This window comes from Lagopus muta, chromosome 5 (assembly GCF_023343835.1).
Source record: "Lagopus muta isolate bLagMut1 chromosome 5, bLagMut1 primary, whole genome shotgun sequence".
NCBI lineage: Eukaryota > Metazoa > Chordata > Aves > Galliformes > Phasianidae > Lagopus > Lagopus muta.
Genome location: NC_064437.1, coordinates 52,037,758 through 52,060,159, shown reverse-complemented (window position 1 = coordinate 52,060,159; position 22,402 = coordinate 52,037,758). Strand labels below are relative to the sequence as shown.

The window sequence follows — 22,402 nt, the reverse complement described above, 5'->3', positions numbered from 1 at the left end:
TTCCAATCTGCTTAGGCTTGTGTTTTTTGCCAAGTAGCATGCCGTAACTGTGGGATATGTCCAACTAATATTTAACTGGAAGAAATCTTACAGATGCATCAGGATGACTTTCATGGAGCAGTTAAAAGTATCTGTGTTTGTTTCACAGTGATTGTCAGAGTATAGTTTAATAATTAATTTTTTTCAAGAATTGCCTACAAGCCAGAACATAAACCCTTGCTTTGCTTGATGAATATTAATACAATTATCTTAGGTCCTATGGATAGCAAAATGTTCGGGCTAATGAACTAAAGCGGATGATCAGAAGGAAAAATCAGATTTTTTGTTTGTGCTTATGTGCACGATATGCCCTATCCTGGAAGATAGTCGAGTTCACGCTGAACGGGGCTACCGCGGGGCTCAGCACTGCGCCGGCGCGCCCATCAGGGCCATCGCAACGCCGCCGCCCTCCCGCCAGGCGCTCGCAGAGGACGCCCCGGGGCGGGCTGCGCTCGGCGCCGCGGGAGGGCGGGAGCCGCCGCAGCGAGGCAGCGCGGCACGGGCGAGGCGGCGGCGGGCCGCGTTGCCATGGCAGCGCTGCCCCAGCCGAGGGCTTAGGCGGGAGGCGGCTACGGGCCGCAGGGGGCGCCTCGCGGTCGGGCCCCGCCGGGAGGCGAAGGGGTTAAAGCAGGCGGGTGTGCTTGGCGCCGCGGGGGTCGCTTGCAGGCGGGCGTGGGGATGAGCCGTCGGCGGGGGCTGAGGGTGTGAAGCCTCCGCTCTCTCTCCGGGCGGAATGGAGCCTGCTGCGGAGGATGGGTTTTATGAGGAGGCGGAGGAGGTGAACTGCTACGACTTCGAGCCCCTGCCGACGTTGCTGGAGGACGAGGTGAGTGTGGCAGGTGCGGGGACGGAGCCGGTGCGGCAGTCCCTGCGGGCATCCGAGGTGAGGCGGCCTCGGGCCCCGGTAGCCCCGGCCCCTGCCTGCGCCGCGGCACGGCGGGCAGCCCCAGCGGAGCCCGGCGGTAGCCCAGCACGCCGGCAGCGGCCAGGCCGCGGTGACACAGCCGTTCTGCTCTGGCGCGAGCCCGGGGCTCCTTCGCCCCGTTATCTCAGCTCCCAAGTTGGGCTTGGCCCATCCCCTCCCCCTGCTCCATACAACAGCAAAGTCATGGTGCTCGAGGATGGGGCGTCTCGTTTCTGGCTCCTGGTGTGGCTGTGCACTAGCAGCAGTTATGAAGTGTGTTTCTTTGTAGTAATCGATCAAGGGTGATTTCTTAAAAGGGTAAAAGTATAGCACCAACTTGGTCCTTGTACAGCCATTTCTTACTGCCCTGTGTAAAAACATCTTTGTCAGGAGGGAATAAAAAAATGTGTAAAAAGCTATTGCATCTGTTTCTTTATTGTGCTGAACTACCTGTAGCTGGTTCTGCAGTCAGCTTTGCGTGGGTGTGCTCGGTTTTGCACTTGTTTGTTTGTTTGCTCTCACTTTGCTTTCTGTATCCTTTCATGTGAAGTGTTCCTGAATGTTTGGGTAAGTTGATTAAACTTGGAAGTGAAACTTTGGTAAGCCATATATGAGTGGCTTGTTTCCCAGAATGAACCTTATAAAGCTCTCTTTTGGTGTTTCAAGAACCCCAACTGAATCAGGATGTAGAGGTGTTTGAAATGAGAAGTCCCCACAGACTCCATAAGTCAACTCCTGGCTCAGCAGTTTCATGCTTCTGGTAGAATCTGACCCAACTCTTCTGATCTTGATCTAGGGTTTGTGTTCATCACTCATTTGGATACTCTTCCTCATCTTAGCGCTCGGTGTAGGCCTTCTCAGGCTGGTCCATGCCAAATACAAAAGGAAGCTGGCAGTGGCCTCCTCTTTACAGGTTCACTTAAAAGCTAGAAGTGGAAGAAGATCTGTTCTTTCTTCTATGTGAGGAAGACCTGAGCCCATTTCTCTCGATGCAGTCTGTGATTGTGGATTCCCATCAGTCCCTTCTGTTTAGTTTTTCCAAACACTTTAATGTTTTCAAATATTCTTGTTGAGAGAATGATCACCTATCACCTGGTGATTAGAGAACTTTTTTCTTAAAGGGACCCCTTTGAAGAGTATTCAACTGACTTATGCAGGCAACAAAATGTTTTTCTTCAGCTCTGATTAATTTAATGAATTACGTTTACCATGTTTTCCATGATTCTAGAACAGAGTGTTGATATCTTGATAACAGAACTCTGCATTCACAGTCTTCTGGCACCTGAAGTACTCCTAGATGCTTAGTCATTGAGTGGGAACTGTGGTGTATGTGGTTTACAGCATTCAGTGTGCAAAGCAGGAAAGTGCCTGGGCAGATGAGTAGGAAATACTGGTGGTGACAGTGTATTTAAAATGTCTTTCCTGGCTGGGACTTCCTTTATATGAAACTCCTTAATATTTCATTTAAAATTTTTAAGATGTTGTCTGTGTCCAATTTGTTTTCTTTGTTTTCTCTCTGCTTTTTTGCATATGCTAGTGCACTGCATTATACTTTTGAAGAAAATACAAGGGAAAACTGTGAACTAAAGTGGTGAATTGAAGTATGATTATTTAACCTATTAACTTTTCATAGTTATAATACAATAATGTCTTTTGCAAGTACCTTTTCCTGATAATGAGACAAGTGAGGAAAGGTGTCTGTAACAGTGGTAAGTTTTCCTGTAGATTTTCCATAGACCAAAATATTGCAGTTATGGCTTGCTAGAAGCTTCAACTTGCTAGAAGACGCTGAGTTACGTTCTGAAAAAATATTTGTTTATTTTTCCTCAGTGAAAACTTGTTTCTGCATAGCTTTGATTAGGGAAACTAAGTAAACATATGTCTCAATATTTTCAATGCTTCATTCTCTGAAAGGTTGTTGCTGTGCTGCAGTAGCAACTTTGGTAGCTAAGGTTGTTCATTGTGGTCATTTGAGAAATGCAGCGTTTCCATGAAGTAAATAGCTTTGTGCCCTTTGAAGGAAAGGTTTACTGTGTAGCTTTTGTTGTTGTTTGTTGTCTTTCTTTGGTTTGTTTTTTTTTTGGGTTTTTTTTTTTTTTTTAATCTTTATCAGTCTGTCCATTGCTGAAAGAAGCTACTGAATATGAATTCAGCATTCTTAGGCCTTTTTTTTTTTTCTTTTTTTCTTTTCTTTTTTTTTTTTTTTTTTTTTTTTTTTTTTTTTTTTTTTAAACAAAACTTTCCCTTTCCCTGGAAAGAAGATAAATTTATCTGGCATGAGATCATCTTCTTTCATTTGCACCTCAGTACAAAGATGGTTTTGTGGCTTTAAGCATAGATATTGCTACTAGTGATTGGTATCAGCTCAAGAACTCAACTCGCGCTTGACTCAAAAGAAGTTCTATCAAGTCCTGGTTGTGAATGCAAATTAATATGGAGATTCTTCCAAACTTTACAGGCTATGTTTATTTCTTATAGTGTCTGTAAACTGAGCCTTTTGTCTCCATATGCATGTGATGGACACAATGATTTTGCATCTAATGAAATATTCTTTGCAGCTTTGATAAATGCCATCATGTCACATAGTTGTTTAGCTCTATGGTCCTAAAAGAATTAAAATAACTGGCTCATTGCTTTGATCAAAAAATTACATTGTGCTAGAACAAGCAGTCTGTCTTTCTTTCCCAAATCTGTCCTCATCTACCAGCATGGTCATCTTCAAAACTTGATGTTTTATGGCCAGCTCCTTTTCATATGTTTGTGTTTTCAAATTTAGGAACCTCTGTGCTGCCTTTCATGCTTGAAAGGAATTCCCCATAAAAACATGCAAAGTTTTCTTATCCATCCTCAAAATCCAATGGCAGCATTACACATACAATGCTGAGGACAGCACAGAGAAAATGAGATTGTCTTTCTCGTGTACCTGAGCTGTAACAGCTTTTGCTCTTCTGTGTTGTGTTGGACTGAGCTGGGTGAGCGTTGATGGCACTGCACTAATTCTTCTATTAGCGAATTAATACATCTTTAGGCTGGTGAAAACTTCAATATTGAAAATAAAAGTTACAGTTGCCAAATAATAGTAAGCATGATTCATTTCCTACTTGTTTTTTTTTTTCCCTCAGTTGTTAAGCATAACTTAATTATTAAGTTGTTATTGCTTTAGTCTAAAAGCAAAATAAATTTTGGTTTTAGGATTGGTCCTTTTTTAAAGGATATTATGAATGGAGTACTTCTTCCTCTGAAGAATGTGTCAACAAACTTTCTCTGTCAGTAAATAATAATAGAAATCCTGATGTTTTCCAATAATGAGGTACATAATGTCAGTTATAGCTCTGTTTTTCAAGCTTCCCATGCTTAAAAGTTCAAACCACTACAATTCAGTTTGCATTCTGTTTGGCTGACATTGAGATACTTTCCTTTCTATATGTCAAGTAATATTTGGTTGCATCTTTAATTCAAGTTATGCTTACTATCTTTCAGAAAGTGTGGTCTTTAGTCTTAATGTCCTTGCTGTAAGCGTATGGTGAAGGGAAGGTGATTTAATGTTTTAGAACAATAGCTTAGAAACTAACTCTCTGAACTGTCTTGATCCTAAGAGCACTGGGAATAGTGGACAACTGAAATGCTTGGTTTTTATGTCTAAGAACACTTTTCCTACAGCATGTTGGACTTTTGAGGATTTATTAAATGATCTACACCACTACACTTCATAACAGCATCATTTATAAGACAGGCCAGTTTAGAGGGTACTTTTTCACTGGTAGGGAAATTTTCACTGTGAAGGGAATTTAAAAGGAGTTTATTGAAAACCACCTGGGAGAGTCTAAGGAAGGCATGTGTTAAACAAAATGTTTTAATTTCATTTCTCTGCTTTTACCTCTGAATGGTCTGTTTCCTTAACTTTGATGCAGTGTTTATGTAACTTACATAATTCCTATAGTAAGTCTATTTTTGATGTTAATGTACTGTGATACCTTTGTTTGGATTAACTGTGCTTCTTGGAGACTTGTGTTAAAAGCAGCATAGAGAATTTTATGTTTCTTGGGGTGTTAATCAGTGTCCTGAAAAGTCTCAGAACTTGCTGGAAATATTACTTGTAGTCACTTGTGTCAAATGTAATCTATGATACCAAAAGTAATGTCATGAAATGTGGAGTAATTTATGAATTCATGTCTTGGCAGGAGAATGTGTCCCTTGCTGATATTTTGTCACTGCGAGATAGCTGTCTTAAAGAGCAAGATATTTGGGCAGTTTGCCTGGAGTGTTGCCATTCTCTGAAGAGCATTGCCCATTCTGCAATCTTCCAGACTCTTTGCATCACTCCTGACACTCTGGCTTTTAACACCAATGGCAATGTATGCTTCATGGAACAACTCAGTGGTAAGTATTTGTGTTTCCAGGCAATTTGTTTTAAAACTACGGGAACTCATAGTGAGAGTCTGTAGTAAAGCATTCTAGTCTATTCTGAAGACTTAAAATTAAAATAAAGAAGAAGAAAAAAAATACTTATTTAGGTATAGAGATCTGCACGAAACTGTGTGCTCGGTTTGTGATTGATCAATAAAGACTTGTATGAGTTTGGATAGAAGACTCATCATAGTTACTTTAAGACTTGTCCAGGTTAGTTTAATGTATCTCCATGTCCTACATAGGTTTTTTTGTCAGTGTATCTGCATGCCATGTCCTTGTTTGCATGGAATTGGTTTCCTTTGTTTTAAGTAACTTGACTTAACTTGAAGTTTGGATAGGGAGAAAAGCTGGCTTTATATTCATAAGGGGATATGTATGAAAGACTTATTGCAGGGGATAAATCCAGTGGATTAAAGACTCCTCTAATATTTTTGCTTGCAGCTGGGAAAGAAAAATTGATTTCTTCATAAAAGTTTTAGTCTAATTGAATAGCTGGCAAACAACTGATCCAGGAATTTGCCCTATTCAAGTATTTAAGATGTGTGATTATGGGAATTCCTGTATAATGCAGGTGATGTACAAATATTTTGTTCTCTCATGTCATATTAATCTCTAAGGAAATGATTTTTTTTTTTTCCCCGAGTTCTTAAAATTGTGTTTTTCCTAGGAATGATTGGGGAAAAAAAAAAGCGTATGTTCTTTTCCACCCCCCCTCTCCCACCCCAACTCTCCCCTGTGTCCTTGAGTCTTTCTCTTACCCTTTCCCTCAAATCTTGTTGTTACTTTGTTAAAATACTGTTTGCTAGATAAGGCCCTTCTGGAAACTGTCTTTTCTTGGTTTCTCATAGCTGTTACTTATGCATTTATTCTTCCAGAAGAAAATGATGACCTCTGGAGTTCCTTGCCAGTGAGAGAAAATGAACAGCCTGTCACCTCTGCTTTTACAGAGTGCAGGTTCTGTGCTAAGGAAAGTGACAAACATCCAGTAGGATATTCTGCCAAGGGCTCTGATATCTTCTTGTCTGTTCAAATCAGACAAATCTCTATTTTAAACACTATGGTTAAGGGATACAGAGAGCGTTACTGATTATTAAAAACTATACATTTGTACAGCCTTCAAACTGTTCCCTTGAAAGAAGGAAACAAAGGTAGCTGCCATTTGTAAATGTCAAACAAGTCTTACACCATGGATCTGAGGTTACTGTCTTCACAATATGCATCTCGCTTCTGAAGTACAGACACAAAAGTTATATTAGAGCTAAAACTGTGATGAGTGTGTGATGTGTGTGTGTGTGCTGTTTTTAATCCCTGTTGAGAAATTATCAACAGACTGTGATGTTACATGTATGCTTGTATGCAGCAGTAATTTCAGTTTCTCATAGGAAGTTCCTTTCTTCCTTCTTCAGCCTGCAGTGCTTCCTGCAGTAGCTTAGTTCTCTGCTAGGCAGCACCCGCATGAGGAATGTACTTCCTCCATATATTACAATAATTAACTATGTCTTGGCCCATGAAAGAGAAGGAAGTTAGCTTTTGACTTTGCTTTTGCTGCTTGAACCCAGGTCTGCAGTGGAAACTACAAAATGAAAATGTCCGGTTAACCAAATACAAGCCATAGCTGATTCATACCTACTTAGATGATAACTTGGTCCAAGCATAAAGGTCTGAAGACATGCCAGAAGTGGTTAAATGTGTTAAATAAATCTCTATGGGGTGTTTTATCTATTTTGTTTCATGGTTGAAAAGGTATAGTATCTTCTGGTAGAAAGTTTGCAAATAACACTTTACTTGCAGTACTGGAAACAGATAACAAGTTCTTTGTAGACTGGCGGTGAGTGAACCAAAATGCTGTTGTTTCCTGTATATCAAATAGTAATACAAGTTTTATGGTACAAACTCAAATTAGTATGTTTTTCATACAAGCACAACTACTAATTTCTAATCCAATACATTTTCTTTTCCTTTCAAAGATGATCCAGAAGGTGCCTTTGTTCCACCAGAATTTGATATCACCGGTAACACTTTTGAGGCAAGTTCATAAATTTCTGTAAAATAGTTGTATTTAACTTCTTCATTATTTTCACTGCACTAAATGCTCAGAATTCTTGGTGTACAATCTTAAAACATTTTAAGATTATGAATGGGAAATTGTGCTTCTTTAGGAGCATGCCGTGTCGTTTGTAGTATTGAAAGGTATACTTAAAATTCTGTATTAGTTTTCTGTATAAGCATTTGTTCACTAACTGTTAAAATGTGAGAATCTATTTTGACTGAATAACACAGCCTTTAACCACAGCTGGTCCTATGTTACATTCACTGGTGTCCTTCATTCATTATTTTTGCTTGTTTGGGGACTAGCCATGAACTTTTATGACTAAATATAAAATGTGTTTGCTATCTTCCTCAGTAAAATAATTCATGGAAGGGTAATCAGCAATATTATCTTTGGTTTAATGAAGAAGCAAATGACTATCTGTTGCTTTGCACTGCATAAATGCTCTACATTGTTAAATTAAATTAGATTTAAAGTGTTTATACTAATTCATTAGCCTCCCAAATCAACCATCTCATTGCATACTGGAAGAGTGCTTGCTTGCTTAGCAGTATCTGTTGTTTTTTTGTACACTTTTTTTTCCTAGCATGTTTTTTAGATAGAACATCTTACAGATTAAAGCACTTGAATTATCGTCATTCAGTATATAAAATAATTGAGTCTACTTTGTACATGGTACTACACAAGAACCTTCTACCATTAGTAGTTTTCTTTTTCATAGTCATTTTTATTTCCCTTTGTATTCCCTGAGGGGGAAAGGGTAAAATGAATTACATAGTACTGCAAGTAAGATGAGAATGATTAAGATGGGGGGGGTGACATGAGAGTAGTAGAGAGAGAGAATGTGAAATTGCACAGGCTTGGAAGTTTAGGAATGCAGTGTTCTTCTCTGTTGCTGTGCTTTTTGAATGTAGTTATATACATCATCAGAGTTGTATTGAAACTTTTTGTGCTCAGTATCCTGCTTGATCCCCAAGCTGGGATTTTCTGAGTTACTGACACTGGGAATCTGATGACAGAGGGCTTCTCGGAGGAAGCCAGCTTTATGGAAAATAGAATAGTGTTTTGTAACTGAGGAAAGGAAGTTCTGAAGCGTGGTCCAAGGGAGATTATATTTCTGGTTTTTTGTTATAATTCTGCTGCAGTTAAAAAATCCGCTAAAATAAATGTTCTCTGTACCTTGCTCCTCAAGAAGCCTGTAGGACCTGAGACAGACACTTTGAAGATTCAATCTTCAAGAGCTTGCATACTTTTTGCCCTTTTTCTGTCTCTAGGAGTTGCTGAACTCTGGTATGAATATAACAAACACACTGAAGAAGAGACACAGGTCAAAGTGAAACGGGGATCTGGGAAGACTAGGAATACAAAGTGACCTGAAATTTTAGTTGTGTCTGATATACAAGGCCACTATATTCATCTTGTATAAAACTCCTCTGCATACAGGTTTATTATTTGAATCTTCTCATATGGTAGTTCTTAGGAGCCTGTTAAGACTTTGGTGATTCCTAAAACCAAGTACAGTGCAAGCAACAATTACACGGTCAGTGAAGGTTCTTTGAGTCAGGAGTGGCTCTGAACATTGACCCTTTTACTTTCTTTGCAAAGGCTGATGAAAGTACCTGAAGGTATGCATTCAACTGGATGAGAAGCAATGTCATCGTGCTCTTTTCTGCAGTGAAATGGGGGGAAGGGCTGGGTATACTGATTTCTGTTCCTTTCCCTATTTCTTTATCTAACAAGTTGAGGAACCTTGCAAGGCAAAGCAAGAGAACAGTGCTACAAGCCTGACCTGTTGCCTCAGCTGTTTTCCGTTCAGCGATCCACGGTGGTACAGAAGGCTGACAAATCACTCTTTTTCTCCTTTGAGGTGGAGGCGTATCTGGGAATTGTGCCTCTTGTCAGCCAGGGGATGCTGAGTATTCATGGAATTCTCAAAGCTTTACCTGTTGTTGCTTGTAGCTTTGGTTCTTTTTAAAATACGTAGGACCTGATCAGATTTTGGCTGGAATCTACACTGACCTCAATTTGCTTTAGTAGTTTCTAAGATAGGAGGTAAGTCTGATCTTTAAGTTACATTTACAAGATTATAAACTACTGTGATACTTCCAAGGTAATTGTTTCTTTCTTGCTGCTAATACTTAAACTTTCCTCTGTTTTTCAACAGTATTGATACATTTGTCTATTCCTTCATCCTTAGTTGTAATCTTCTATTATGCAGTAGTGGAATGGCATTGGTGTGTGCATACATGTCTGCGAGGAAACCCTCTGTGATTTTGCTTTCTTGGTATTGTAAGATTCAATTGCTCTATACAAATAAGCTGCACCTTCTATAGGTGCCTGTAGAGGCATGAAATCTTTTGTTAGTGCTTCTTCCTTGGTAATGGTCTTAGTTTTTTTGTTGAAGGAACGTTTCTGTGGCTGTTCGCTTTCTGTTGTCAACAAAGTGTACTAGTGTTTATATTGAAACTATTCAATGTCAGTATAAGGAGAGAATTAGTATTGGAACCACAGATTGTGTTTTTGGTGATCTTTGATTGCTACTAGTCTGGTGTCAAAGCTCAATTGATTTAAAATAGTCATGTCAGCCAGAGGTATCACTTAATTCAAATATGACCCATTTTGTGGCTTTGAAAATGGAAGTATACAATGCAGTTTGTATAGCTACTGGATGACTTCTTCCTCTTTAAACCTTTTTTTTTTTTCTTTAAAAAAGAAAAAAAGAAAAAAAAAAAAGAAAAAAAAAAAAGTCCTTCAAATAAAGCTACTGTTATTTCAACAAGAGATGTATTGTTTCCTGCTTTGTGAATTACTGATCCAGACCTCTAATGGAGTTGTGACTCCAGTCTAATTAGTTACTAAACTTAGCTGGCACTCACAAGTACACCAGGGCAATAGACACAGGAAACAAATTGAAATGCATTATTGTTCTGGTGTCTGAAACAACACTATTTAAAATTTCAGTTTCTGGTGAGTATTTTAAATAGCAAGAGATATAAAGCTTGCTCCTAAGGCCAATGCACAGAACTGAAAAGCATTGTAGTTATTTTTACATGCTTTCTTTTAGACTTGTGCTTTGTTTCATGACTTGTTCTCTATTTGTAAAGTGAGAACACCAACTTCAGTTACTGTTAATAGTAGGAAAGTAAAAGCTAGCTCTCAAGGACTCCTCTATTCCATACCTGATGTTAACACCAGCTTTTTATGGAGAAGAACGTTAAGAAGAAAGTAGCTGTGAAAGGGGCCAATGGTGACGTGTGGCCAGGCTCTGCATCTGGTGACTTTGTTAGTGCTGTCACTCTTTGAACCTGTGGGGCTGGAATAAAAGGGATGAAGGATGGATTGCTATCTCTGAGGGGTTCCAGAGGCCTTGAAAAGATTGTTGCCAAGCACTTGGATCACTGTTTAATAGGGTAGTTTTATCATGTCCTCTTCTTGCTGGTGTAAGAAGAAAAAAGTGTATTATCACAATAAAAAAGAAAGCTGAACAGGTGCCTTTGTTCCCTGGGACCTCCTGGGTATCTATTCCTTTTAAATCTTTTCCTGTAATATTGCTATCTCCTTGCATGCTGTTGCTGTTACCGTTGTGCCTTAGAAACTGTGCTGTTAATGGTTAATGCTGTAAAAAGAGAGGGGAATGGGATAAACGAGAGAAATGTTTCTACCTTTCCTAGGAGATCATTTTTAGTGCTATGATCCATACTGCAATTCTAAAGAAGTGGATTATTTTACAGTACACTTAATATCATTTTTCCTTTTATTTTTAATACATATGCAAATATGTGATGTTGTTGTGCTTGGTAAAAGCTTTCTTATGTCATTGAGCTGTTATTTGCCTGCACTGATGGAAAGATGCTATAGTAAATACTGGCCTTTTTTTTTTTTTTTTTTAAGTTTTCCCTAGATCTTGAGCTAAGTCACCTACAAATAAATGTCTGAGTATAAAGGGCTAGTCTCAAATTATGTAATACTCTACTAGTGTGCTGTTGTAGGGAGTAGTATAGAATGTGTGGTTTTTCTGTTCTAGAAAAATCTTGAAGAGATGGAGTTGCAAAAATGTTTCTTTTAAAATTGGTGTACTTAAATAATTTGCTAAGCATATGTATATTCATCTTCAGTGTAAACTTCATCAGTAAACTATTCCCTTCTCTAAATAGGAAAGGTTTTTTTTTAATGAAAATGGTCGCATGTCTTTTTTTTTTTTTTTTTTTTGCTGTGGGCACTACAGTGCAGGACTTGTGAAATTTGACCAGTGGGAGGCACAACAGAAATAGCTAAATACTGGTGACTTCATTAATAGTTTTATTTCCATTGCTACAATAGAAACTGCCTCAGGTTAAAAACATTGGCTGTCTCAAACCAGTTTCAAGTAGCTGTTTGTCACTATCACAAAACTGCCATTGAGTCTGACACAGAGGTTCATTGATACAGAGCATCACATTTCTAAGATATGAGCTTTCAGTGAGATGAGGGACTAATGTCTGCCATGTATGAACTTGCATTTATAGTCTTTTAATAATATGGCTATTCAATTTCAGTTGTTCTAGTGAACCTATAGAAATCAGTGAATTTTCAGTCTGCCTTTTTCTATGTCTGAAGCAGACTGGATAATGATTCTGTTTAATAACTTCTTTCATTATTTAGAAGTGATAAAATGCAGTAGTTCTGGGACTCAATATGCAGTAGTATTAAATTTTTTTCAGGTGTAAAAACTGGGGGGGGAAATAAGGTGATACTGACTTAAATACTGTGCTACCATGGAAGGAGAGGGGAGAAGTATGGGATAGGCACCAGGAAGAGTGAAGCTCTGCTTCCATCTTCTCAGCTAGAACTTCTTGTTGCTTTTTGCTGCTACAGCAGGTGTGAGGCATGCAATAATCCCAGTGGTGACTGGAGTCAGAAACAGTAAAGGCTGATTGCTGGCATTCTCTTTATTAAACTGTGACAACTGTTGACTTGAAGTTTTCAGTGTATTATAGACTATTTAGTCAACAAACCAACAAAAACTTTCAAGTGTCTCAACAACCTTATTTCAAATAGAGAAGATGAACTAAAGATATTTCAAAAATATTTCAAAATTCATGACTTTTATTGCTATGAGATGTGTCAAGACAGTTGGATTGTTATCTACCATGTTCATATAAACATTTTATATGCATATAAATGCATGCATTAAAAAGCCAAATTAAATTTACTAATCTAGAGAATAGATAAGGAAAGGCCTGGGGTGTATGTATAATTTGGTCCTACTAAAGAAAACTGAGCTGACGGTTTGGTGCTGCAGTATTTCTCAGTAGCTGATCATTACTGAGCTAGTGCTCAGGTCTCAGCTGTTGGTCCTTCTCTAAATTATAAAGCTGTCTTCTTTCCACTGAATCAAAACAGTGGAAGTTATAAAGGAAGTTTTGCCTTTGCTGCTTCTCTGGTAATTTAAAGCAGTGGCTTCGAATGTTATGATATTACTACTGTTCTGTTCTTTCTTTAGTTCTGAGAAGAAAAAGAAAACTTTTTGCCAGTTCTTCTGGAGGGTTTTTTTGGTTTTGTTTTTATATGATGGAGAAATAAGTTCTTTGAAACAGCTAGTGTCCTTTTTATTGAGTTCTACTTCCATTGGTTTCATATAGGCTCCTTTGGAGACTCATTCTGTCCAACAGTAAAAAGGCTTCTCATCAGCAAATGGTAACTTCTCTTTTAGTCTAAATCATTCTATTTTCTGAGTGTATTTAAGGCTGTCTTTTTCTTCAGTGACAAAAATAAATTACTTTTATTTAGTTACGAGTGCCTCTACTGTGCTATAGAAGAGTAAATGAAATCCTCCTGCTCTTGCCCTTACATCATTGACCCAACTAAGGAAAGATGAAGAACTTTACACTGAATAATATCACCCTTTAGTTGCTTTACACAAAGAGCTAACCAAAGGAAGGAATGTGAGACCAACAGTTGAAAAATTTTTGTCATCTGTCTTTTTTCTTATTTCTTTTCTTTTTAAATGTATAGGATCTCTTAGAATGTATAACTTGATGTCCCCAAAAAACCCCTACAGCTTGTTGATTAGTTCTGAAGTTGCGAACTTAGCACATTTCTTTTCTCACAGGCTTCTTGAGCCTATTGTCTCTAAATCTGAACCATAACTTTTCAGGCTTGCTTTTATTTTCATCAATAGAATTGTCTTACGGGCAGAAGAATCTCTCTAGAAGACAAATGACTGTGTATAGATAACCTATTTTATGAAAATATGTAGTACTTTGTCTCTTCCTTACTTCATTATTAAGTAGTTATAAGTGGGTTTATTAAAGCTATCTGTTTTCCTTATGACTGGGGGAGATTTATTCTTTCACACAAAAGCTTTTTTCTGACCTGCTTAGTTGAGGATTTTGTTGCTGTGAGGAAAAGATTACTTAAGCTAGTGTTTTATCTTAAAGCAGCTGGTGTGTGTGGTAGTTTACCATTGTAGCAGCCTGATGAGTGATGCTGACTGATTTTGCAGATTAGTTCCCTTAAAAAACAAAAAGCTACAGAAAGAAGCACATGTGATTTTCTCCCAGTATGTTTGTGCTACGTCGTAACTCTAGGCTCTTTAAAGGTGCACAAATATTTTGAATCAGTTGTTCTGTGGCCTCTTCTAGATGAACTCTTCCGATCAGTTCTGATAGCTTCATCCGTAACTGAGAAGGTGTCTTCCTTAGTTCTGGTGGAATAATCTGTTAGTTTTCAATTCTAACCATTCAAATGAATTTCTTTGGTGGTCCCATCGTGGCCTTGCTGGATGAAAGAATTTAATTGTGCTTTCTACTTATTTCTGTAATTTACTCTTTACCACATTTCAGAATGCTTTCCATGTCATTACTTTATGTTTAAATGCCTCTGTCCTGCATTTTGTATGCTTTATGTGGTTGTTCAGGTCATTTGTGAAGATTCGTGGTTATTGTTAATGTCTGGAGACTTCAGATTACTGAAACAATGAGAAATATTTTTAACCATTTGCATTTGCTGAAAAAAAGTTTTCATGACTGTATGAAAGTATTCATAAATACTTCATTTTTGAAAGGTTTGACTTAAAAGTAGGTGGCAGATCAGAAGTTTTCCTAGGCTCCAGATGAAATTTTGAGACTACTTCAGTCTGCTCTGTAAGTTGGATGGTTATAGAGTTATCTCATTTGTCTGCTTTAAATTCAGTCAACAGAAATACCAGGGTTATGAAAAAATGTGTGCCATTTACGTGTCATTCTCCTTAATTACAGAATTTCAAGGAAGCTCCTTTGAGAACTAATCACTTGTATTTCAAGTTTAGGATCTGAACACCTGGAAAATGCATTGCAGGTGGCTTAGGCTTTCTCAGGTGACCATTAGATCAGGTTTTTTATTAGTTGGTATATGTCTTCTCCAGGATTCTTGAGCTTCTGAGCTCTTCCACTAAGTTAATGAAGTCAGAGACTCCTTGCTCTCAACTATAAAGTCAACAGATGTTGCTGCTTTACTTAGTAATATTGATTTAATCAGGCTGTCACTTTGGAGGAAACAATCTGTGAACATGGTATATGTGTTGCACTTCCCTTGTGAAATTTTTTGTGTATGCAGTACTGTTCAAGTCATATCATGGTTATATAAGTCATTTCTATACGTCTCATCTAATTGACAAGAGAGAGCAGGATTCACTTCTGCAACGAGTATTTCTCTATGAATCTTTTTTAGAAACAAACAAAAATCTTTTTTGTTTATCCTCCTGTTTGCATTCCTGGCATACTATGAGAGCTACCTATTGACCTGCTATTTCAGTCACATGCAGCTCCTGTAAAAATCAGTGTTTTAAGAGAGTAAAAAAAAAAAAAAAAAAAAATTTGAGAGCAGAGGCAGTGATGCTCTTTGGATGTTGTCTGCTGAAATATTATGTAATAATGTAAGTTCAGAAGTGTTTGGCCAACTTTTTACGTCTACAGTTCATGAAAGATCCTAGTTTCCTGTAGAGAACTAGGAATAATCTACCTAGATTAATTTCAAGGAAGAATTAACACTTGCTATACAGTAATAAATATTTTGCTAGAAGCCTGATGTCTTTGGTTCATGGCACAGTAATGGAACTGGAGAGCTCTTTGAGTTTATTGGCCCACAGTGCTCTTAACTGTAAGTATTCATCTTAAATTCTTTAGCTCTGAAACGTGGAATAAGTATATCCCCACAGAGGATTGTGTGACTGAACTATTTAGCTCAGTGGTTTATCAATAAGCAGCTTCTCTTACGTTTTAGATAAAGGGTATACTTTTTAAGACAAAACTTCAATGACTGCAAATAATACATTTGCTATACGATGAAAAAGGTCTTGCATGTGTGCAGTTGAGGGAAGATAAAATGAGCCTGCTCAGCATTCATGTAAGGGCTTCCCAGGTTTCCTTGTTTCTGTGCCTACAAGGGAATAAGTTGGGTTAGTTTACTGAAGTGATAAACGAATTACCTATGGGGGGTAACTTAAAGTAGGGAGGTTAATGGCTGATAAAGCATAAGGAGAATTGTGATATGTGAAACTTAGTTCCAAAAAGAGTTTAAAGAATTGCATTAAGAAGCTTTAAAGATATATGCTGTCTAACCTTTGAGGTCTTTAGGAGTTTTACTGCAATACTTTTCTTTGCCTGTCATAATTACACTTCTACAGTCTTGCAGGAGAATAGTCAGTTGGGGCTATTCATTAGTGTTAATCTCTGTGATTATGGGAGGCTGAAAATGGAAGTGTTAGAAACATGTTCGTAATTTGTGTCATCAAAGATAAGAGTAATTTCATGGACACAGGCTGGTTTTAAAACAGTCAGCTAGCTTGTATGTTATTCTTTGTGTGACTTCTTTAAGCAAAATGGATGTTTACAACAGTCACTGACAGTGGCTCAAGATATGTCTGTCTTTAGCAACTGGAGTAACAGCCTCTTAAAACTATCTTGCAGTAAAGTTGAAAAATTCATATTTATTCTGGATGTAGCTTTGGATCGACAGTATTGCTTTTCAGATTCATCACTGCCAGAGATACTGGAAATTTAGTCTGTGGACAGCAGTCAACTTTTCTACATAGCCATGTAGAAAACCAGAACAGCCATTAAAACATGTTTGCAAGTAATATGGAGACTCCTGTGAGCTTATCAAATGTTTCTTAAAGAAATTTTATGCTCTGACCAAAGAAGACCTGAAAAAGACACAAAAAGAGCAACCTAAGATTAGAAAAGATTAGGAAGCAAGTCAAAAGGTATACTTTATTTAAAAAAAAAAAAAAAATGTTTAACACTGTATTTTTCAAATAAATTGGAAAGGACTGTAAACCTAGTAGGTTAAAGGTGTGGGCCAAAAATAAAAGTGTATGGAAGTGTAAAAAATAAATAAATAAATTGAGCAATATAATTGAAATCTATCAAAGGCAGGAAATGTTGCCCAGAGTCTTCGAGTCAGCAGATCAAGAATGTATTAAAATTTTTCAAAGAAAGCTGTAGCAGAAAAAATGAAAAACTGCATGATTTTTCTAATCCATTTCTGTGCAGAGGAACCTTCAGGAGGTTCTAACACTGCAGTGGTTCTTCATGGGAAGCCATCAATATTTTTATTTAATCAGCGTTAGTAGAATAGACTATTGACCATGTTGACAAAATTAGCTGTAAAATAAACTTCTATGTGCAGATGGTGAAGCAGCATTCATAAAGGAAGTAATTACTTGCAGTGATATTCTCAAGTCTGGAAGAAGATGCCATGAGGGAGAAATTAGGCTTGAAATCTGCAAAGCCTTTCTTAGCAGCAGCCATACAGTGATTACTTGCCAGCCCTCATAAATGAAAAAAGTACTTGGCAACAATGAAGTATATACAGGTGGAGTTAAAATAAACATGAGGAAATACTTCTTTGTTATGCAATAAACTGTGGAAATTCCTGTAAAGCCAGAATGCAAAAAGATGTGTGGATAAAATTTAGGAAATTTTAGAAAAATTAGGAATTTTTAGAAAAGTATTTTCCTGAACTGTTACAGATCAGCAGCCCTCGGCTAAAAGGCAGTGAGATTAGAGTGACATTCTAGGTAAGTCTTCCTTAGTTCAGACATATCTAGAGCATATCACAAGAAACCAAAGCATAATAATATGTAGTAAAAATAGTCATACTGTATAAGTGCATTTAGATTTTCATTGGTTCTTTTCTAAGTTGTAGCACTGCTTTTTAGATGATTGCATCTGCAACGTCTTATTTATGTTTTGCAATGTAAACTGATCACCTAGCACTTGCCAAAGAACATGTTAAGACTTGAAAGTGTTCACTTAGTTGTTACACCAATAAAAAGGCAATTGGAGACTTGAAATACACGCAGATTGCAAATGGGAATTAATTGTTTGAGGTGAATCCGATCTGTGGCTGCATTTCATTGTTCTATTTTGTGAAGAAGCCTTGTACGAGAACTTTTCAGACAAAGCTGAGAAGCTGCTGCCTCTAGAAGGGATAAACTGCAAGTGTAGCATTAGTTTAAATGTTACTTTTTTGACATGTTGCTAATTCAGGATAGAGTGTATGTTTTGTGGATAGCCTTCTGGTTAAGGCTTCCAGCACATTCTGTGGATCGTCTATGCACTCAAAATGCCAAAAGAATAAAAAGCTACTATTAAATAAAGTGTCTTCTAGTAAACAGTTTGTTTATGCAGAAAAGAGTTCTACAAGAAAGGAAAGTATTGAAAATAATAATTGGTCCATTTCCCTCTCATTTTGTTGCTGAAGGATGTTGCTATACGAGTTCCATTTGCACAAAAAACACTTTAGAGTGAGCTAGCATATTTAAAAAAAACATAGGTAATTATTAAATGTTTTCTTCTAGAGGCAATTTTGTTAAGCATTAACTTGAATTTGTTTAAATATGCAATTTATACTGAAGCTTTCACTTATGGTACCTTTAAACGATTTGAACTTTGACAGGGTGAAAACATCTATATATTTTCCATCAATCTCAATAAAGGCGAGAAAAATGGTGTATGGTAAAATAAGGGTCAGAGTACAGTATCAAAACAGAAGTTGTCTTGTTCTTTTCCTATAATTCCAAAAATATTTTACAAGAAGTATTAATTCTATTACAGTCTGTCTTTTCTAGTTTTGCTGAATATCTAAATTTCTAAACTCAGTGAAATCTCAATACAAAATGTAAATAGACATTATTCATAATCCTAAATGCTTATGCAGTTGTTAATCAAAAGCTCTTTTGTGAGGTTTTTTTCTGCATTGTTTTTCTGCAAATATGAGCTCCAATAGAAGCCTAGTTCTTGAGCCCTGCCAAGCATTGATACAACAGAGCCTCTGTCATGCTCTGTGTAGGCCTGGAGTTTTTGCTTCCTCTCCTGATCTTTTAATTTATAGAGTTTTCAAACAGGAGTACATCATTATTCTCTGATTTCACTTCCTGTAGTGTGAACTGATCATAAAATGGTATGCAGCAAGCCACATAACTTTGGATTGGAACTGATGGATACCTTTTTGAATATATTTTACTGATAGTATAAAACTTTAGTGCTGTCAGAAACTGTTCTCTGCCTAAGCCTGAAGATTAAAAAAAGTGTCATCTTAACTTTCTGAATATTTATTTTATTACTTTTGAGTCTTGCTACGCCTTTGTCTTGGAAAACAATTTAGTATAATTAGAATGCATCTTTGAAGCCATTTGTATGTTTGTAATCTTCAAATTTTTCTCAAACATAGAGCTCCCTTTCTGAAAAGAAAATATTCAGGACCTCACATCATACTTGTGGCTTTCCCGAGGACAGCTTTTCTTTGTGTTACTGTTTTGATTTTTAAAGCATGTTATTTCCCCAGTGGCCTTCCCAGTAATGCATACTGTGGTCCTTGCTACTTTGGATTAAGTGTGGATGTACTCCTTAGAAAGCCAGGTCTCCAGATCTGGATTTTAATGTAACTTCTCCTTCCCTGTGTTTTTTATTTTTTATTTTTGTTTTTTGTTTTTTGTTTTTTTCCCCTCCAAGCTGATAGAGTAATATAGTCTTACCATCATGGCCAAGGTACTTGTTACAAGTTGCTTATGGTCTTTGACTTGAAAGCTGCTTTAGGAACTGTGAAGAAAGTTGATTGTTGTTGTTTATTTGTTTTAATTTGTCTTTTCCCTTTTGAATCTTTCTTGAAATGCATGCTAGTTATCAACTTCTGCAATGTAGCAATTCCTATAATTCATTCTCCTTAGGGTTTAAAACCATTTCTTGGTTTATGGTTAATACCTCCCTCGCTGCCCCTCACAAGAGACAAAATCTTCACTGGAAGGGGGGAAATTTAGATTGTGAGGTTAATTTCACTGAGAGCAGTCAGTTTTAGTGGGCATCAGATCTTTTACATATGTGAATTTACTTTATCTACTGCATTTATCATCTTGAATTTCTCCCAGAAGGTGAAAACAACTTCTTAAGCAGTGTGATAAGTAAAAGCAGCATTTTTGATGCATGAATTTGGAGAATACCCCACCTAGTGGATGACCATAAACTAATTTTCTCATTGCTCCACTTAAGATAAAAGGCTTAAGGTTAAGTTGAGCTAAAGAACAGTTTTTTCATGGATACCTTAATAAAAGCAAAGTGGTATACTGTGATGATGTGAAATATGTCATGTTGAAGCAAGAAATCTGTTCTTCTTTATGCTTTCTACACTCTGTAAGTCTAATATCTGTGTCCAGAAATTCACATAAAGATTGGAAGATGAGTGGCTGGAGAGCAACTCATTAGAGAGGGATGTGGGGGTGCTGGTTGACAGCAGCAGACTCAACATGAGCTAACAATGTGCTCTGACAGCCAAGAGGGTAAACTGAATTTTTAGGTGTATTAAACACAGCATAGCCAGCTGATCAAAAGAGGTATTTCTCCTGCTATATTTAGTGTCACTGCAGCTGAACCTTGAATATTGTGTGCAGTTCTGGGCTCCATAATATAAAAAATCAAGTTCCGGTACTCGAATACATTTGGAAGCAGGCAACAAAGCTAGTGAAAAGGCTAGAAGGCATGTCCAGTGAGGAGAGCCTGAGGGCACTTGGGTTGTCTAGTTGGAGAAAAGGAGACCAAGAGGTGACCTTCTTGCTCTCTATGAATCTTTAAGGAGGGGAAGTGGAAGGGAGATCCAGACGGGGGGAGAGGGGAGAAATACCATGTTAAAATGTACCTGTGAAAATGTATTTGCTAAATACACATATGGATGAAATAGAAAGCAGTGTGTTTATAAAATTGTGTTGTGTTTGTGGCAAAATAAATAAGGGTAAAATAAGTCCTTCATTTTCCTATGTAAGAGGTTCCTCAAAATATGCAACTCTTTTTGAAATCAGTAGAAGCAAAACATGTTGGTATGTTATAAATCTATCTGACCTCACCTTTCTTTCTTTGCCTGCAAAGAATTAAAAATTTCTAGACTCAAATGTTTGGAGATCATGGAGACCAGGGGATGCAAGTTCCCCACTGTGAACAGAGATTAGTTGAAAAAAGTGAGGTGAGGTAATATATCACTCTGCCCTTCCTTTTTCTATGTCCTATCGCATCCACGTTCATAATTAAGTGGATGAAGAAATTTTTTTAGAAGGTGGGTTTTCTTGTTCCCTCAAAGTAGTTTTCCTCATTTCTGTCCTGCTTTTGGAGCTGATATTTGAGTTTTTTATGCAGCGAGATTACATTCCTTACCAAGAGAAGTCTACGTAATCTTATATAAGCTTAAGCACCATCTATTTAGAATAGACACAACGTTCTGTAAATGAAGAATCATACACGTTTTCTGGAGACCTAAATGTACAAGTAATGTCTAAATGATAAAATTGCTTGAGAGTTATGTCTACACACATGTTCAAAATTCCACAACTGCTTAAAAAGAGAAGGCAGGGACAAGAATTTATTATCCATGTTATCCATATTATAGTCCCCCCAGGTTTCCAGAAGTAATCTGCTTGTTAAATGGCAATAAAAGGAAGAAGAAATGTTTCAAGTAAGCCAACTATTTGAGGTAAACTATTTGTAATTCTTACTTCAGGACTACAGGTATAGCCTCTTGATGTGAGTTGTTAAAGACATGCCAAGCATGACAACACTGTCTGTTCCTGTAGGCTTAGTTGCTGTGTTCTTTTTGTTCTTTTTCTTTTACCCTACAAATGAATAAGCAGATTTCTTTTTATTTCCTGCTGTTGCATCTGTAAACCTTAACACTTGTATTTTATACAACACTATATCAAATAAATAAAAGTGCAGGATTCACTGATAGAGTATGTATACTAGGTATTGTTACTTTTGCTGCATGATGCAAAATTCACATTAGTGATATATTGTCTTAAAGTATCATCTGTGAAGCTTTGATATCAATTCTATAGCAATCATTTGTTAGTCTGAAAGCATATTTTCCAAATAAAACTTCTTTTACCCTTTGCTGAAATTAGAATAGAGAGATTTAAACTGGTTATTCTGTTCAGCAGTACCTTCTGAGTTCAGATGTGTTCACATACAGTATTACTTCATCTGGTATTATGACATTATTCGGTCTTTTTGGTATAAGTCCACCTTAAGTGAGTTTCTGGATATACTGCTTATATTTGAATGTTAAGTTTCAATAACTTGTACATTACAATTTCTTTCCAACATTTTTTAGAGGAGTTACTAATTTCTTCTTTTAACAGTCTCTTGTTGCAGGTCGTATCAAATAATGTCATTGATGTCATGTTCTTGTAGGTCATATCAAGTATATTGAATAACTCGTATCAAGTATATAAATTCCCACAGTATAGTTATGTTTGTAGAAAAAGCTATTTAGAGCTTAAATTCTTAAAACATTTAGATAGATAAATAGAGCTTTAAATTCTTAAAACATTTCTTTTCTGTTCTTACTGATTTATTTTTTTTTCATGATTTATATGTAGAATTTTGTGTTACGGTGTCCTTTAATAAATGATCTAATAAGATGTGTTGTCTCACTGAAACAAAGCTTAATATCAAAAGCAGTAAGTTTGACAGTTCTTTCTCATTGCTCAAAACCCT

The 22,402-nt window shown here is 37.0% G+C and overlaps 1 protein-coding gene across 4 annotated transcripts in view; it reads left to right on the top strand.

The window, feature by feature from the left end:
- The first annotated feature begins 575 nt into the window (after positions 1 to 575).
- Positions 576 to 22,402, top strand: part of KNDC1 (kinase non-catalytic C-lobe domain containing 1) — a 57,785-nt gene continuing 35,958 nt past the window's right edge. For 2 of the 4 annotated variants that reach the window (XM_048945834.1, XM_048945833.1), the window contains exons 1-3: positions 576 to 865; positions 5,125 to 5,323; positions 7,321 to 7,379. In XM_048945834.1, coding sequence (XP_048801791.1) covers positions 773 to 865; positions 5,125 to 5,323; positions 7,321 to 7,379 — 351 coding nt within the window. In that variant the 5' untranslated portion in view covers positions 576 to 772. Of the gene's footprint in view, positions 866 to 5,124; positions 5,324 to 7,320; positions 7,380 to 12,844; positions 13,080 to 22,402 lie in introns of those variants that run through there. The other 2 variants (XM_048945836.1, XM_048945837.1) reach the window with 2 other exon arrangements.